The sequence below is a fragment of the Dreissena polymorpha genome, chromosome 8 (assembly GCF_020536995.1).
Source record: "Dreissena polymorpha isolate Duluth1 chromosome 8, UMN_Dpol_1.0, whole genome shotgun sequence".
Lineage (NCBI taxonomy): Eukaryota > Metazoa > Mollusca > Bivalvia > Myida > Dreissenidae > Dreissena > Dreissena polymorpha.
In genome coordinates, this window is record NC_068362.1 from 49,748,242 (window position 1) to 49,768,249 (window position 20,008).

Sequence of the window (20,008 nt, forward strand, 5' to 3'; positions counted from 1 at the left end):
GACATGTGAAATAGCAAATGCTTATTGTCGTGTACTGCGTGGAATAGCCTGTGCAACTCTAGACGTTTCTAACCCTGCATTGGGTCGATCAATTATTGAACTAGATGCAGCAGAGGTGGCTGTGTCGGTTGCAGAGATAATTGTTGATAAATCCCGTGTTGTTCGCGATATTGCTGAGGTTGCTCATGATATGGCAAACGTTGCTTTGGAAGGTACAAATATGATGCTAGATGTTGCAAAATCGGCACTTGAAGCTGTTAAACGAGTTATTAAACAAGGACTTGTGTCATTACATTTCGTATCAAGATACGGCTTACAAACGTTGATTGACGTAAGGAATTGCCACTTTGAAATTCAGCTTTCAACAAGTGATTTGTCAATATTTGATGTCAAATGCGAAGTGAATGCCTTCAAGACTGGTTTAATAACCGTTGCCATAAAAATTAATTTCAACGATCCGATCCAAAGTATTTGGAACGCTGCGAAAGGAACAATAGAGCTGATCCTTAACAAAATCGACAACGTTTTATCTGACAGAAAACGGCGTGATTTACGAGATAAATCATTAACCGGTCTTTACACGGCGATGAGATTTGCCCGCAGTGCAGATGCAGAAGATGTAAACTTTGAAATGTTTGCAAATCAGACATTAAATGTTACTTTCATTGCATTTCCAAGGTCTAATACTGGCCAACCGGATGAGTATACTTATCGGAAGCAAATGTTCGCTGACAAATGCCTGCTGTTCACGCGTATTCATTTACTGTTTTATAATACGACGAGTACACTATTGGATTTGGTGCATGACACTGCAACTAAGATACAGAATATTACTTCTCTACAAGTATCACTGCCGACTTTCAATATTCACAATATGGCAAGCAATTTATCCTTTGCAACTTTAGGCGTTGACCCAAACGTTGCCAAAGATGAATTCAACATAAGTACTTCTGAACTAAACAACGCAATTGACGACGCTAGAGAAAACTTTTCTACAGATCCGCTTTTAGTAAACCTAGTATCATTTGCTGAGGATGCTAGTACGTTTTTGGACACTGCAGCTGAGGGAGCAAACAAAATAATGATCGTACACCAATGGATTGCTGCAATAAATAATGTTACGATCGATTATTTTGATAACGACACCTGTGTTTCCTTTCTGGATTGTGCTCACTACGCCATCGCCGCCTTGTACGAACAGTATATGGCTGTAAATATTACAAACCAGACTGAAATCCTGGACAGTGTATCGCAATTTGAAGATACCTTTCTACTGTTAGTTGGCAACGGTTCCCATACCATCGAGGCCGTTGATTTGATGGCGATATCTTTAGTAGTAACATTACAGAAAATGAAACAGCACTACGTATTTTGTTCCAAAGCTCCGGAAATGCTTCAGCCTCTTCAAAACCTAACTTTGAACAAAGGGTCAAATGTTTCACTCGTCTGCAACGCAACTGGCGACCCAACACCGAATTTCTGGTGGTACAAAGATGGGCAACTTATTTTGGGTGAAAACAAGATGCTATTATATATTTTAAACGCGGAGGGAAAGGATTCTGCCGTATACCACTGCATTGCCGGAAATTTAGTTGCAAATTACACGTTTGATGCGGCATATGTGAACGTTCTGGGTAAATTATTAAATGAACTATGGTACATTTGTGTTCCATTTGTCGCGAATGTTTTGACCAAAACATTGTTTCTTTCCTATTTTTTTTGATGTTATTGCTTGTTGATTTACAAAAGGCGTGCTAACACTTAAATTATTGTATTTGTTGTTATTGCTGTATATGCAATCAATCTGTGATACAAGGTTTCATTATTTGTGATGTTTTTACTTATGTTCTTTATTGCAGACACGAGAGATGTGGTTCATACTAAAGAAGTCATCGGTAAGGGTAGTTTCAAAGTTATTTTTCAGAGAATAACTTTAAAATAAAACAAAATAAAAATAAATAAAAATAAAATATATTATTTTTTTAAGTTTAGTCATCTGTCAGCAATAATAAAATATATGGTGATTCAATGCATAAATTATACTTCCATCTATTCCGAATAATGATGTTTCTTTAAAATAATTACAATTTATAAATATATGTTAACCAATTTACTGGTGCGTTATTTAGATAGAGAAAACGGTGTGGACCTAAAAGCAGTATTGATACCGATATTTCTTCTGCTGCCTTGCGCAGTTATCACAGGCGTTTTGATTTGGAGACATCGTAACAGGTAGTAACTATTGCCAAGAAGGAAAAATACTATATATATTTGCTTAATGTGTTTTATCAAATACACATGTATACTTCAGTGCTGAACACGTACCGTCAACACATTTTATTAGTGTACCCTACGTGAATGCAACATACATGTATACAGTAATTCCTCCTTACTGGAACTCCAACTGCAGTTATATTTTTCTTGAATATCAGATTCAACACAAATGTAATATGTTTGAATGTAATGTTTGAAAATCTTAGAACCATCACTACCGTCCAACATAACACATTCAAAACGTCCATCTAAATATTGTTCTGATAGTGTGTTCAACGCAAACTAATATTAAACGTTTGTAGATTAGTTCGGCTCTTTGTCCTTTACACAAGTACATATCCCATGATTGACTTTTAATATGTTTATACAAGATTTATGAGTTACTGCAAAGGTTTTGTGAGACACTTTAAGAGAGTTTTGCATTAATAAGATTTTGTCAATATTTCAATATAATCCTCGATTCTAGAATATTGGTCACAAAGACGGGGCATGTGATGAGCTTCGAAAACAGTACATATGATACGATCGGGGGTTCGCAAAGCGACATTGGACTCCAAGACTCGATCGGAAAGGAGAGCAACTCATTAATAGGCAAATAAGATGGCAAATAATTTGAATACAACGATTTCATTGGTCTATTAAAACATGGGTCTATTTTAAAAGTTCAGAATAACTCATGTCAACATAAGTCCTAAGTTTTGAATATTTTGAAAACAGCGCATACACTCACGAATTGTGATCTTACGACGATCTAACGTAGTTTCATTTATATCGGCAAATATCTTTTTGCGATAATATTAGGCATCGTAAGCATCATTAATTGTTCATATAGTGGACTCTTTCATAAATTGTCAAATGACCATTTTCAAAAAGATTATATTATGTTTAAAGTTAAAAGAAAATTTAGTTTTATTCAAAAATTGCAAACAATACCTCTGACGTAGAAAATTGTTAAACGTATCTTTTCATTTATTGATAATCAATCGAAGTCAATAAAATTAAACAGTGTTTTTCACGATTTTCATTGATGATTTCAAAAATACATTGATTATTAACTTAGCATTCATTATATATATATATTTTGTTGTTGATTTTTTCTTGTCAATAATATCAGTTGATTTTTTTTAACTATTTTATGTTTGTTATTCTAATGAACCTTAGATGAATTATGTTCTTACAAATGTTATGTTCTTTAAGCATTTGGCACCTCTTATTCTAGATCGGTATCAAGATCAATATGTAAATGATATGTATATTAACCTTTGGTATTTGGGGACTAAGTGGATGGAATTTGGTCATGGGGCCTCGTGTTTTGTGTATATATTGTATAAAACTTAGTGCATATAATCAGCGTATTAACTGAACTTTAGGGCGATACCCAATTATTATTTGAGTGTATTCATCGACTTTATAACAGTGGACACTATTCATTTACCTGCCTATAAAACTAAAAATAAAACTCAACACTCCGCCATTTGGGACGACAGTGTTTCGAGTGACGAATTGGACAAACGAAATCCAGGCAAAAACGCGACCAAGAAAACACAGAGTGGCAGATTCACTTAAGTGTAATTTATGTTTTTTCTGATACGAATGTTTTGATATTATTCTTACATCGGCTGCAAAGCAATAAAGAAAGAGCATTAGTGAACGTTTTCTCCGTCTACCCGGCGAGACTATCTTGACCTTTTCAAGATAAAAAAAAACATTTATTGGCGGTTAAATTGAAAACAATATTTTTGAATATTTTACTTGATGCTATGTACACTATTATATGTTGTAAATTATTGTACAGTGAATCAATAAAGTTATCATTAATTATTTGAAATCACAGTGGCCTTGTTTCGCGGGTTTCGTACGGTCATATAAGCTTACGGCTTCTGTATAGGGCCGTTGTATTTAGCTTGATAACAAAGAAAATCAGATTTCAATTAATTAATTGCATCATACACTTTAATGTCAGTTCGACGTTTATCAAAGAAGATATTAAATGTCCTGCAATATCCTATTTTTATTTAGCAAAATTATCGTATTGTTTATGTTTTATTCTGTAAAAGATATATTGAAATTGACTCAATTGGAATCGTTTGTGGAATCTGTATGTTCGGCCGAATTCATCGCATTGAGTGTTTGTTTTGCTTACTACTCAACTACATATTTTTATCAAGCTAACCATCTGGCTAAAACGCGCCAAAACAATTTTTGTATGCTAAGGTTTGTTCGGCCAAATGTATCAAAATGGCCTTTATGTTTTTTCTTAAGTAATAATGCTCTTTTAGTTTATGAATGTGTATATTTAGCAAAATTTAGCAAAATTATTTATACACTCACTTTTTTAAATGTGTACATAGCATATGGAAGCAATAGCATTGCCAACTTAATATTTCATCACTTCAAACCTTGAATAACGGGCTTGTAGTTATTTGTTTTAATAAACCAATATTCAATTGTTCATATGCAATACAAGTAATAATTCTGTTTATTGTACATGTTAAAATTGTATGCAAGTAATACCAGATGTGTACTTAACTTATAACTTCTTTTTTTTATTATTACCTCTATGTATAAACATTTATAATAAAAATGGTGACGGTTTATGATGTTGTTTTTTAATATGTATTTGTCAGTTTTTGCTTTTTGCTGCAGAGAAATAAAAATGTTCACCCAACAGTTTGTTTGTTATGCAATTTAAACATTCTGAAGAATATCTCTTGTAGTCGTATATATAACTGTACAGGAAATATGGTACGGTAGTCAAATTTTATTGTTCAATGTTACTAGTAATGCAGCGATATGTGTTAGCCTATGTCAACACTCTATATAGAAGGCAAGGAAGGTATACTTATAAGGCACCTTAACTGATGAGCATGTTTACTCCCGATTTATATTCTATATAACGGGCGCTTTATAGGAATGTAATCGGTAATACTCGGTTAAACGAGTTGCTGGTTAGTTACGTTGCTCGAATCTTCGACTTCACGCTTCGTAAGCGACAGCACTAATTACTGTGCCACAAAGGCAAATATAAGAAATACAATATAGGGCTTGTCATCATAACAATCGTAAAATACCGCTATCACAATGATTGAACTGTCGTGTTATCATAATCCAACTTTCTCGTTTTCGCCAGTGTACTGTCGCGTTGTCGCCACTGTAATGTTGCATTATGATTGTTTTACTGTTGCGGTATATTACGAACTACAGACTTAAAGTGGGTATATACGATCTCGTCAAATATTTATTAATTAATATAAAATGTGTAAAAATCTTATTATACATATATTTCAATATAAACTAAAATAAAAGTTAAGAAGAACTTGTGTCGAAAAGTGCTAAATAAGCCAGATATTTAACTCTGAAATCGAAAAAGGCTGTACAGCCGAATTCGCCAGCATGTATATCATGCATGTACGATGTGAATCTAAATTTAGTTTAACGGTTCATTTGAAATTCCTGCAGCGATATCGATTCATACGACACACGAACACTTACTAAAAAGACGAATGCATCGGTTATTGTAGGAAAATATGTACGCATTATCTTCGTCACAATCGGCCCGGGACGCTAATTTGTCTTTGCTGCATTTAATGAAATTAGTCTTAAATGTATTATTGTTCTTGCATATTGTGTGTTATTATAACATATTTGTATCAATATATTACAATTCAACACATATAAAAATCGTATAATCTCGCTTTAAGAAATAAGTGCGATTGTGGTGTATTGCAACCAAATGCATGTTTCCCGAATAATAATATATACCATCCCAAATAGATTGCGAAAGTAAGATCTAATGAAAAATAAATGCCTAGTAACGACTATTGGCATTTAATCATAAACAGGCCCTATTGAATGCCTTCATATGTTCTTGACTTCATGACAAGTTGAAATTAATCAAATGCATTTTGTTTCCGGCAGAATGAATTAAAAATATATGATTACATACGATCGCAGTTAAAACTGAACCCGTTTCATTTCTTAACATGGTTCAAATCTTTCGTTATTTTCTAGTTTTAAACAAATACCATAAACACTAGTTATAATGCATTAGTAGTGTATGATAGACCCTAGCGGTCAATCCGAGATGCAATCAATAAAGTATTCCATTCCAATCTATTCTTGTTTTTTGAAGTTGGTATTTTACATGCACTGTTTCCAAATTAAGAATTAAGAAGCAACAATAAAACAAGAACTCCAAAAATATTTCAATAAACAATAAAACATCGTAATAAATTCGAAAACTCAGGTGATATTGTCGAGTATGTGTATAGTTTGTTTCAGTAAATAACAAAAGCAACACAATATCGTGTATATGCTATTGTATTAAAACACTCGCATTATAGCATTATTTAAAAGGTTGCCTTCATAAAATGTTTATTTGATGAAAACATCCCTGTCCATCACGTGCAGTCTATATATCTATAAGGGTACTACCGGTACTAAGCTCTGAGGATATTTATTGATATTTTTTTTCTCTACCGACGAACATTAGTCATGACTGTACGATTCCAGAATGAAGTTATATAACACTTGACCACATTGCCGGCAACAAGATAATATTGGGCAAACAAAGGTTGTCAGATTAATATATTTAGATTTACCGTCTCCAATTTCCGGAGCGTGTGTTTTTAACACCACTTGACAAACTTGAAACTGTATGCATGTGAAGAAAGACATTTTAGCTGCTACGAGTGTAGGTACAATTATGGCCCTTTGTCTGTTTCCCTCTATAGAATATATAATCCCAAAGGGATTATATCATCTTTAACAACCGTATGGATCTCGTAATGCAAAGATAGGAATGTTTGATGGGAATTATGGCCCGTTGTCTTTTTTCACTATAGAATATATGGCTCAAAATGCTGTTTTTCAACTCTTTAAGCTTAACAAATAGATTGCTCTCGCTCAAACTTTGATAATTTAATGATCTCAGCTGATTGTATAAAGGGAATTCTGGCTTCAACGAGAGTCGTCAGAATTATAGCTTTTTGTCAACTGTGAAATAAAGAGCCCCGAAATGTTGGGTTACATATGTTCTAACTGCCTTTCGGATTTCGCTCAAACTTATAGGGAAAGGAATTTTTTTAATTATGGCGTTTTATCGTTGTGTTCACTGTATCAAATACAAAGGATCTTCCTGTGTGCAAACATGAATTTTAGGGCCATAAGTGTCTTCGTACATTCCTAATTCTATCACGTTCGCAACGATTTATGGATTGGTAATATTACGTTGAACAGGGCGAGTATTCATTCATTTTCAATCGCAATTTCCATAATCAATTTGATATTCATCGAACATTCGTGATACCAATTCACTCGTCGAGTAACACATTATCGCAAAAGTTAGTATACCGAATGCCAAACATTGCCTTCATCCCAAAAGACAGTACGCACACGTTTTTTTTCCATAAGATGATTCATTGACATGTCCGTTTAAAGAAAGAAAACGATGGTACTGTGTGACCATTGAGTATTTTGATATATTCAAGATGGTGGCAAGGATGGAAAACATAACGTAAAAAGCAGGGACATTTATTGCCAAATGAAAAGGCAATGAAATCTCGTTTGCAAATGAAAATGCTAGTTGAACAGGTTGTATCGAGATCATAATAACTTGATTCTATATTTGTGATGATATAGGCGTTTTTTGTGTGTGTTGAGGAGGTCTATCGTCATAGCAAAGAGTTCAAGGCGACGGTCTAAAGCCAACTACAACTGTAATGTATTCACTACTTATTAATGTTATTACATAGGACCATGTTATCATGATTTCAGCCATGTTTGAAACACATAGGCTAACACTTAGGTGTGATAAGAAATGTACAGTGGTTACTGCTGGTATACAGCTGTAAGGCGTCATGATCAACGTCATGTAGGTGCATTTGAATTTGTTTTAGAATTGATGTCATTGCCCATAGGGAATGCGAATTTTAATGAACTGTGTGTTATCGTTTAGAGTGGTGTTGAAAAGGTCATTAAATTATGCAACCGAATTGTTACCCAAAAAAAAGTTCCCAAAGAATGTGAGAACATTGCGAATAATTTGTGAGGAAGTTGTACTAGTTTTATTTTCAGCAATCTGCAAAAAAGAAGCTGAACAACAACCTTTGGATAGAGTGTGTAATCAAACAAGTCGTGATAATGATGTTGTTCATTCGAATAGATAAGTAATGAGATTAGGCATTGTGTCTGTATGCAGTGATATTGATGATTACGTACTACGTTGCTGCTCGACCTATACATTTTGCAGTTATGCACTGTATTTTTGTGCGCTTGATAAATAACCAGTTTCAGATAAGATTCAGAAATGGCGACCATGCGATGATATATTGCACAGGATTCTCTAATGCAATATCGTAACATATGTTACCAAAACAACATTTACATCCAGTTGGGTGAGTTGTTGGGTATTTCGCTCGGTGAATTGATTCGGAAGCACTTGGCCAAAGATTAACACATAATGCTGTCTAATCATTGGCCTGAAAGGCTTCATGAATTAGCAATGGCAATCAGATAACACACAATAAAGAGGAGGCAATTATGCGCAATCAGATTTACTCCTTCTTGAAAAGATCCGTTTCAAGTTGGATACATGCATCAAATCACTTTATACAAAATAGCATGTTAACATTTTGACTCGTATAATCAGTCCTGATAATGACCATGTTCGTGAAGTTGTGAGCATTGGTCGAAATCATACGTATGTTTATAAAGAGTTATAACCTCGAGGAGCATTATCATTGTGATTTACATTTACAGCAGAAGGAACAGTGTAAGGCGCGGGCTGGTTCTGACACTTATCTAATAAATGCAAGGGCAAGGGGCTTGACTTTAACAAAATTAATATACTTAATGGATGTTTTAGCCTTGTGTTAGCACCCTACCATTTACATGGTAAACTTAAAGCGTTAAGATGAAAATAGCCTCATCTAAATAGTTTCTGAAAGAACAACACACACTTCAGGTCACAATTTTAGTCATGAAAACAATACCACCCCATGTGATAGATGTGCACTCCGCGTGTTAATACACTGGTCTTCAAAGGTACTGTGCGCACGGTCGTTAACACCTTCTGACAATTGTAATTTGTGGATGAACAAATAGTGTAATTTTTACCTTTACTATAAATACAACATCACGAGCTGCACACAAAACATAAGAGGTAGCAAGAAGTCTGCAATCGAGCATAAACTGAATCATTCAATACCATCCCAAATTACTGTCCTGGTACATACAGTAAAGCCCAACTGATTTGTAAAATTATTACTTTCGAAATAAATGTGCTTTTTTAAATTAAAATACGATACTCAACTGTTTAACCTATTTAAATTCACAATGCTTCTGCATTTATCATGCAATTGCCTAACTTTCATCTTTTGTCTATTTAATGTTATTTTACTATTGTACTTTTATATAAAGGAATGGCGGATGGTAAACACAAGTTTTTCTTTATTATATGTCCGGTGTTTCCTTATTCTTATATTGATTATGTACACATACATATGTAGGGGTATGAAGGGTATATACAGCTAAGGTTTACACGACCAAAATCTCTGCTTTGACAGAATAAATAATTTAAGTAGTACTGAGAATAAGATTACATAACGGTCCACATAGCTTGTTATAACCTGCCGGTTGATAAGGCGGATAACACTCGGTGCAGCGGTTGCCGTCTGGACTTTCGCCACATTCCTGCTTTCCCGGTACGTTATAAGCAATCAAAATATTGCGACAATCTTCATAATAATTGTAAAATTTTGTTTATGACCTGTGCACAACAATACTGCAATACGTGTATACATGTTAAAATTGTTTGTATTACATTTTTGCGAAGAACACATGTTGTACTATGCCCCGACATTTAAAGTGATAACTGGAATTCCTGCATGGTATTCCTACTTACCATTCATATACGTTCTATAATTTAAATCGTTCAAATAAAACATTCAATAAAATGAATATTATCATAATTATGATAGGCGTGTATTTTTGCGCGTTTCAATATATCAATTATTATTTATTGATTGGAAAACGGCGCATATGTATCATTAACTATTTTTATTATTTTGTCTTTAACCACAATCACTCCCGTTCGCAACAAGTTTCGCTTCTCCACGCCGAGTAATAAACTAATTGTTTCCGTAGGAGCCGCCGTTATAACAGAACTTATTGGAGTTTCATGTTTCTTAACTTGCTTCGCAATTCCAAAAGCCACCGTGGCAGGTTCGAAATTTTCTACCGCCGGCACAGGACCGTGAACAACTGACCCAATCCCCATAATCGTCTACAGGTAAACACACTAAATTTTTGTATTTAAAAACATCTTAAAAAATATTCCTTTTATCGGCTTATTTATAGCTAATTTAATGTTTCGATCCCGTTATACGTCGCGGTAGATTAGTCTTAAGGGCATATACAATGCGTTTAGTCAAATTATAATGCCATTTAAATGACATATAATTAATAACACACGAAACAACTTATAAACTGACAGTATCCATGTACTTTGCATTTCTCGAATTCATTTGTTTTTGAATATTTTTAAGATAATTACAAATATCAGTTTTATGGTTTACAAAACGATATAATGTTAATGATTGTCAGTTGTTGAAAACTTGTCTGTAGAAGCAATCTTAATGGCATTATGAGTTAAGATAATGAGTTCTGTACACATGGTTTCATATTTGCTTTTATACTTTTCTTATAGTTTAATATATGTTACTGTTTTATATGACTCTCGTTGACTTTTATAATAGAATAAAAATTGAAGACTTGAATCTGAGGACAGGACACTGAAATTTCAATCTCATTTCCATTTTGCAAAAATATAATTTTACATCATCAAGAAATCAAAGGAATCTCTGCATTGCCGCAACAATTCGTTGAATTAACAAGTGTTAGTCATGCTGATGATTGGCTACTAAACAAATTGAACTCAAGCCGTTCATCAACTGCCTACGAGAAAAAACGTTGACTCGACTTTTTTTAATATGCAAGCTTGATGTAAACAATGCACACAACAGCATAAAATTATGTTGCGTTTGTTCAAATAATTACAAATAGGTGTGTTGTGTTGTAATAATGCACAGTTTTTATCCGAATGTTAAAATCGGTTTTGAATATCCTAACGTGAATAGTGTATTGTTATAACGTCATGAAAACGCAATTAATATGTAGTTTACGTATCGTATACTTACTTGTAACACTGCGTCACAGAAATGAGGAGTCCAAATGCCCAGAGTATCCACGTAAGTCTCAAACAGGATAACATGCTTGACTTCTATCTTTCGTTAATTACCAATACATGATGAAATATTTTAATTACATATGTCCACTTTATGTTCGATAGCAGGCAACACATGTCTTATATAGCTAGAAATCCAACCTTTGATCACAAGTTTTTGAACGTGATTCACTGCGATTTATTTTGTTTTTAAAGTACAAGTGCGGATCATTCCGTACTTTTTCAAGCTTTTTTGGCATTTGATTTTCTTATTAGCGAATTTCAATATACCATCATAAATACACTTTAACATATAAGACGAATTTCTCGCTAGTTTGCATACCCGTTTCAGCATAATCCTCGACGATAAATAAGAAAATCGACAAATTTGGAATAAAATGCAGCCAGTGTGATATTCTACCAATCATAAGTCACAATAAGCTTGGCCAATTCGAGATGACATTTTAGAATGCTTATTTTAAACTTTGTTTCTAAAACCTTTAAGTTCAACTTTATCAACAGCACAACATACAGATGTTGTGATTATAGTTAATTCATCGGCTAAGTGAATGTGATGAAAATTACTTTCCCTTCAGTGTGTATTAGCCAATAAGGGGCGCTGTAGAAGCACGAGGATATTCGTACATGAGTGAAAAATGGTCAGTTTTTGTCATTCAGCTTTGTGAGCTCGCATGGTGTACATGTTTTTTTATAGTAACTTGTGAATATTTCCTATTATGTAAATGATATATGGAATTGAACAGTTGATAAATGTATCGAACTACATTGACATTGGATAATACTGTATGATGACTGAGGAAAGATTGTATCGTCATGCGCGCTATTATGCAATGTATATTTTGTGATGGTTGTTAGAATGTAAAGTTTAATAATAAACGGACAGCCGGTATGTGAGTCCAAGCGGATAGTATAGAAAACAGAGATGTGTTTGTTATAAAGCCTAAGGATGTATGTAAGGGAACTTATATGTATGTTGAAGTATTATTGTTTGTGAACACATTCCGATCAATACTGACATGTGACAAAAGCTAGATGTTCGTGTGTATAAACAGTACATTTTGTAATAAAATATTACAGACGAGGCCAGTTACGTTTGCCACAATTAGGGAACTTGCTCGAAGGGTTTTGGAGGAGCTAAACTACTATGCAAAACTTGATAATGCACTTATGAAAGATGGTGATTTTCATACAGAATTGAATTGTGCAAAAGAACATTTAATTTACAACGAAGCTAAATTTATAAACGGAACATAGTGACATAATTGGAGGATGGCGGATTGCTTTGAGGATTTGTACAAAACAATATTGTTTCATCTTTTTCCGACTCCGATCATACATGTTTATGTTAAGCTCAATAAATTAACTGTAAGATGTTGACAAAATCTATTATTAAGTAAGAAATGTCTTGATTTATGAGACGCGAGTTAATTGGTTCTCATTATCCGCAGCTGGGTCGGCATCACAAACTATTATTTAAAAGCAGATTGAATTCAGATTTTTCTTACAGTTGGTTATATAGTGCTCTGTAAACTTTTTCAGATATTAAGAATACCTTTGTACGGAAAAGTAGCGGTAGAAAATAATTTAACGAGTTTTTAACTAAATTAACAACGTTATCGTGAAACTTAGGTAATTTAATTTTAGTAAAATATTACTCTACATGTACTGTCGTCCATACAATATCTAGAAAATATCACACGGTTATTTACTAGGGGTAAATTGCAAATAATTGGATCATTAAAGTATTGTTTTCAAAAACTGTAAAGGGTATTCTCCAATTGATGTAAATTGTAACTGCGAGAACGATGTTTTTGTAAGAAAAATAATGTATTTTGTTATATATTTAAACTCAATTGCTAATATATAATTCTATATTTACAAACTCATTTTTACTCTCTCAAATGCAGTAAATAAATAGGTTAAAACTAAATGCATTTTTTATTTCAATTTTGGTATGCATTAAAAAACTATCGTAATTAAAATGAACTTCTAAAGTTACAGTCTCTGTCTATCCTGTGCATTTTTGTTAAAACAATATGTCTGTCATTGGTCTTACAGTATTTAGCTCTAATTATATTTCTTGATATTGAGGTAACGTACTATAAATTAGCTCCACCGAAAACATTTTACACCCTTTCACTGGTCCAGAATGCACTCACATAATAATCGACCGTTCCCGGGCAACACGATTGCAGTTCATAGACGGAACCCGGTGTACCCAGTGCGAAAGCGATGATATTTTTCTACGGGAAAGGGCGGTCTGCAAATGGATAGCAGATATATAATGTATATGACAAGCAAGCATACATATTTCATTGACTTTTCATATTTATATACTGGCTTAAAATGTCACAAATATTGAGAAAATGGTATAAATTACACCGGAATATCATCTTTACATTCCTTATGTTCTTCTATTAAATGTTTTCCGAATGTGTTAAAATTCCGTAAATGAGCGCAATTAAGTTGTATAAGTATTCCTCTTTAAGATGAAAGTTGTGAAACGATTTCTATAAGTGATCTATTATGGCAAGAAATTTGTGTCAAGTGAAAGTTGCGTACTTTACCAGTCGTTATTTCTGGTCGTGTTCTGTGATAACAACGGCAACCAAAAATATAAAAACAAACTTAAGCGAATTGGTGTGAAAGCCCCGTTCAACTCTGAAGTGTAATAATTATGTCTCACATATATTGCAACTACGTTTAAATCGTGGAAGACATGTTTACAGGTCAATATATTAGTTATGCTATTGCTGTCTTAATCTGTGTGCAGATGAAATTGTTGTCTTGCCTAAACTTGAAGGTTTTACATTGAAGTAACTAAAGAATTAGATTGTGACCTAAATAAAAAAATGTTTCTGATTGAAAATGGTCAATTTTACATGAATCACATTTAAACTGTATTTATGTGTTGCGTTTATAGCGTTTATTCACTTGGAAAAAGGCGATTTGAATTAAACGTTGTGTATTTGGTTTGTTTGTTTTTTATCTGCGGAAATCGCCTTTTTGCATATGAATTATTAATAGGTAGATTTGCTTTTTGCATGAACTGTTGTTGTATCCAAAAAATAAACATCTTAAAGAAGAATATATGTCTACGTAAAGTATGTTGATATACATGTTTGTTGGTATTTTAACTAATATCTGTTAGATTCATCTTCGACTGAAAATCAAAGCACCGAACAAACCGGAAGACACTCCTGCTTTTCATTTGACAGTCGACATTCAAAAAGAAGTGTCGACGCCTTCTAAGCGTGCGGATTAGTCTGAAAATTGCATACGCAGCAAAAATATGCTCAATTTGACAATACTTGAGCTGTTTGTTTCCGACGTCTAAATATATCAATATAAAGCTTTAATTAAGTGTTTAAAAAAAGGGAAAAAATCATGAAAAAGTTCCTTTAAAGATTCTCCTTTACGCTGACAAAATAATGTTTGTAAAATGAAAGCCGCGTGCTATGTTTAAAATAAAACTAGCAGTTGGATGATTTTGATTGACACCAGTAATGTATTGATGGCTGGGGAAGTTGGTTACAAAATGCAATACTTCTTTGACACAATGGTACAATAAAATATAAACTCCGAAACTTATCTGCTTACATGAGACATGTAGGAAAAACTACATCTCAAGTCTAACTAGTTTTTTTCTTTCATATCTTCAAAACGTTACCTCGCACGCATTAGCTCATTGGATGATGGGCATACCGTAAGAGTAGTTTGAGGAAGGTCATTTATCCGGAAATGAGTGTATAAAAGAAGACGCTTAAAACTAAGACATTGTAATAACTAGTATAAGTTGCTTAGCAAATGGTGGATCAATTGATGCAGATGGAGATAACCTAAATGACAATTAGACAACATGTAGCATATTAAATGCCAAGATATTTGATTGGTTCCAAGCATGTTTGCAATGCGTTAATCAAAGGGAGCTCAAAACCTTCACAAGGTTGCTATTAGTCCTCACAGTGGTCTCCGTTACTGCTTATTTGCAACTTAAGCTACAATTGGCTCCTCAATATTTATCAAAGATTTAAAAATTGTTTGAAAGTCATTGTCTACTTATACTCATTGTTTTAATTTTGCAATAAAATGCTTAAAAAAGAACGAATTTGTTTTTCAAAATAGATCACTTGAGTATTTCAGCAGTAAAACAAAACAGTTTGAAATACATATCTTAAATTCAAATTATTAGTATTTAAGCCCTTATCCCAGCTATATTCACCTTATCCCAATTTTTAAGGAGAAAACACTATGGAGATCAACCGCCGCGACAAATTTGTACACGCAGCAGGTGTGAACAACAACAGTGCTATTACTTTAGGTCAATATCGAAACGTATACATCTTGTACACTTAAATGAGAACGATTTCTCCGTTAATTCATTTCTGTGGCGTTTTGATGGTATATAATAATGCTCTGTGAATACTCGGTCGTGTTAAGTATCGATCGTGGGTTTATTTAACTGTGAACGATTTAAGAAACTCGGGAAAATGCCTAACGTGAGTCCACGGGTTATTCTTTCAGTGTTAAGCTCAATTCTCTTGCAATTCGTAACGTTTTCAATATGCAAATAAACCTGTGTATGCTCTTTTTGTCAATATAAACACCGGTTTCTTTATTATTAATCTCGGGATTATTGAATTACGTTTACATTATGGCTCTCGAAAAGTCTGAACATTAATGGCCCGGATCCTCTGCCGTGAGGTTAAAGAAAAAGTGACCGGTTCGTCTTAAAAAAAAACACCCTATCGATTATTTCTATGTGTGTGGCATACACTAGACGTCAATTTAATAAGGCGCGTAAACATTAATCATGCTTCGTGCCTTTACAAATTTCTTTATTTACAAGATTTCATTCAATCGACCCATAACCTGCTTAAACCAGAACAATGACGAATCGACATAATTTCCAACCTTTTACCCAGGATCTCAAATACGACTTTAAGAACCTTGTAGTATATTCCGTAATTCAAATTACCCTTTTAATCTGGTCGGTAAAACTTGAGAAAAGCACGTCCTTTGGAAAATGTTTAACGGTTAGAAGTAAAACATGTACTTAAAACTACCTTACATCTTGCGCGGAAAATATTCCTTTGTATATAGAGTAGAGATAAGTGCAAATTAATGTTTGAACCACTTTTACTACGATTGTTTAAAACTGTAAGTATAGGGTAATCGAGTGTTTTATATAAATAAATATAGAAACGGTTTGCTCCCTCGAGATATATTTTTGAGAATTATTGAACTAACATTAAAAATATTTTCCAAACCCATTTCCTGTCAAAGTATTTACTCATATGTATGGTGAAGCATTATTTCGTAATCATATGAGTATTTGACAACAATGGCCTTATATAACGTGTAACCAATTACATACTGAAAAGACATAATCCATTTTGAAAAAAGCTTCACCAAAAAGTATTTTCGTTACATATAGTTTGAATTAAAATAAGGGGCGCTTTATTGACAGCATTACATGATTTTTGTAATTTTCAAATTACAATGTCATTGCCTCAGTTATATGTATCTCTCAGTTTCTTGACGCAGCAGCTTAAACGATGTCGAGTATTTATTACAGCTAATTATATTTCAATGTCATGCGTGTATTGGTGTTTTATTCTCTACAGCGCGAAGTAATTATACATATATATATATATATATATATATATATATATATATATATATATATATATATATATATATATATATATATATATATATATATTTGCACGTTATTAAGCGACTATATAAATTTGCTGTATACAATTCAAAGAGGCCTAAACCGGCGTTTTACATCCAATAACATTAAATTGTTTTGTTTTTCAATGAACGTGGACATCAACTTAATAATATTTGTGTCCGCTGACTTAGTATTCATTCAACATTTTTGTTTTGACAAACATGATTATTTTCTCGTTCTTTTTAGTATGAACTTAACACCATTCTCTAGTGAGTTAAGAACGAGACCCGTTTCTCTTTTATTTGTGTATGATTTCCAAACAGACAGGTGTTGAGCGGGAGGTTTTATGTCCGCTTGCAACCGTTAATATGAATGACTTTCGAGGTAAGATGCAATTGGCACTCATTCTTCGCGCATTAAAACAAAATGTTGTATAATTATATGCATTTGGAAATATTGTTTTCAAATGTAAAGTATTGTGCGGACCATGCAGACCATGAAGCTACCCAGTGGACTATTTATGTGACCGATGCCCACGTGGCACCTTCAACGTGAACGTTACTGGTCCAGAATGTAGGCATTGCCCTTGGAACTTGACAACAAAGAGATAAGATTCGTTACACATCAATGGTATGAACCTATTATTATCTTCATGATGATATATATTATCATATATTTAAGGCTTATTATCCGACCAAATTTAAAATAGTATTTGCCAAATAGCAATTAACATACAGTTGTAAATATGTTATCAAGTTTCATTGTCAACATAACTTGCACATCTTTCATCTCAAATCTTAAATGAGAATGTTACTGTGCTTTCTGTTTCATAATTCATGTCCGACTGCAACGCATTTTTTTTGTTGAACAAAAGGCGAACGCACATTTAAGATCAACGTGCGTTACTACACTATGATAAACCGTTGCGTCGAACAACTGTATGTCTTGATATATGACTTGTTCAATTTGTTTTGTTTATTATTTAGCCTATTTATCAAGGGTGTATGTCAAGAATCATATTCAGTTGTTTTGGTGTATATGACGAAAAATCGCTACACTAAGATTTATTGCGATAATTTATGCAGAGGGAAAACGCCGACATCATTGTCCATATTTTTGAATGGATAAGTGTTTTGTTTTAATGTACACTTATTTAAACTGTTAAATAAGTAAAAAGTGATTAAGACATACCTGTGGGGATATAATTAAGTTGTTTAAATAAGCCGTGGAAGCAATTTTATTAATGCAAAGATATACAACATTCACTATACAACTGAACATACCTAGATACATGTTTACACATTTAATGTAATATAAGAATGTCAGTTTCATATTATTAAATAAATATTTTATTCAGCCTACATACGGCACATTTACGAAACAAACAACTGGCTAAATCAATAGCATCGAACATCTTACGATTAGCTCGTGTAACGACTGCCCGCCAGAAGTGTTATGATTTTGATGACTAGCTCAACTGAAGAAGATGGATCGTACTCTCAGGGATAATTTTCATTACAAATAGACACCATATGATAATGCCACAAGTGAGTAAAATACCATATTAACTGGATAAATGACAAGCTCAAAATCGCATTACACTACATTGGCATTTCACTCTTTCTACGATTACCCAGTTGCAGTAGCGCACAATACTCGCGTGAAATATCCATTTTATACACCTTTGCTTACAACCGTGTACTATCACTTAAACCAATCTCGTGTTTGGGCAAGATAAAAAATAATGAAGCCTAATGGAGTAAAAATAAGATGTATTTTATAGTGTATTCACAAGGAGTACATTACCAAATGTTACGCAAAAACTAGTACCTAAGAGACTTATTTTCAGGCAGTTCTAACACAAATGTTTAAAGGACCATCAGAATAAAGTGAACTTTGGAACATATTTTAAATAATGGGACGATCATGGTATGGGATTCAAACAAGTATCATTCAAATTGACATGCGGAAAATAAGATATATTTTTAAGGCTTCATTATTTTAGAACTTACCCTTGCATATTAACTGGCAAACATATGTAAACTGAGCATTGCGCATATGAAAACAGCATAACCGTTCTTGTACGGTTTCCGGACATAAGTTCAAACCCAGTTGCCGCATACCTTATCCTGATTGTTACAGGTAGAAAATAGCCGAGCGTTCTTTTGATAATAAGCAGTAATCTAAAAAAAACAATAACAACATAAAACAATTAAAAAAAAGACTGCAAACAAAACGAAAACAGCTAATAACTTTTCCTCCAAAACTTGAAAAAGAAAAATGCATGAACCTAAATTCTAAGAACTAAGCTAATTTACTTGCAAAAGAATGATTTTGAAAATATGTCACTCTTTGAATATAAACAACTCAACTCAGAAATCGCAACACGCCAAACTTTACGTTACATAGAATCCCTATATCACACGCCATGTATGAAAAACAACAAAATCGTTGTTGACCACTTTTTGAAAAATAATCACACAACTTTTAAGCTGATACACCTTGTTTAGTGGACAGTCTGGTACTGAATGTGTGTTCGTCGATCCAACATGCAAAATCATCTACGAACTTCCGCCTTTGCCACTGCAGCATAATATTAATAGTAACATATAAGGATACGTAAACTGATTCAAAAGACACAAAAGCCAATACTAAAGTTGTTTGTGAGATGAGCGGAGAATGTCAGTTTCATTTAAACATGAAAATGATCATATGTGCTATTACAATAAATAATTTAAATATACTAAATAAACGTGCATCAAAACATAATCCAAAATACGTTTTTTATGATACTGATACATTTTGAAATA

At 33.2% G+C, this 20,008-nt stretch overlaps 1 protein-coding gene across 1 annotated transcript; it reads left to right on the forward strand.

Moving 5' to 3' along the window:
- The first annotated feature begins 214 nt into the window (after positions 1-214).
- LOC127843250 (uncharacterized) lies at positions 215-2,913 on the forward strand. The gene is made up of 4 exons (XM_052373114.1): positions 215-1,634; positions 1,860-1,895; positions 2,130-2,232; positions 2,741-2,913. Exons 1-4 carry the CDS (start codon positions 221-223, stop codon positions 2,871-2,873), a joined length of 1,686 nt encoding a protein of 561 aa, XP_052229074.1. The 5' UTR covers positions 215-220; the 3' UTR covers positions 2,874-2,913.
- The last annotated feature ends 17,095 nt before the right edge of the window (positions 2,914-20,008 follow it).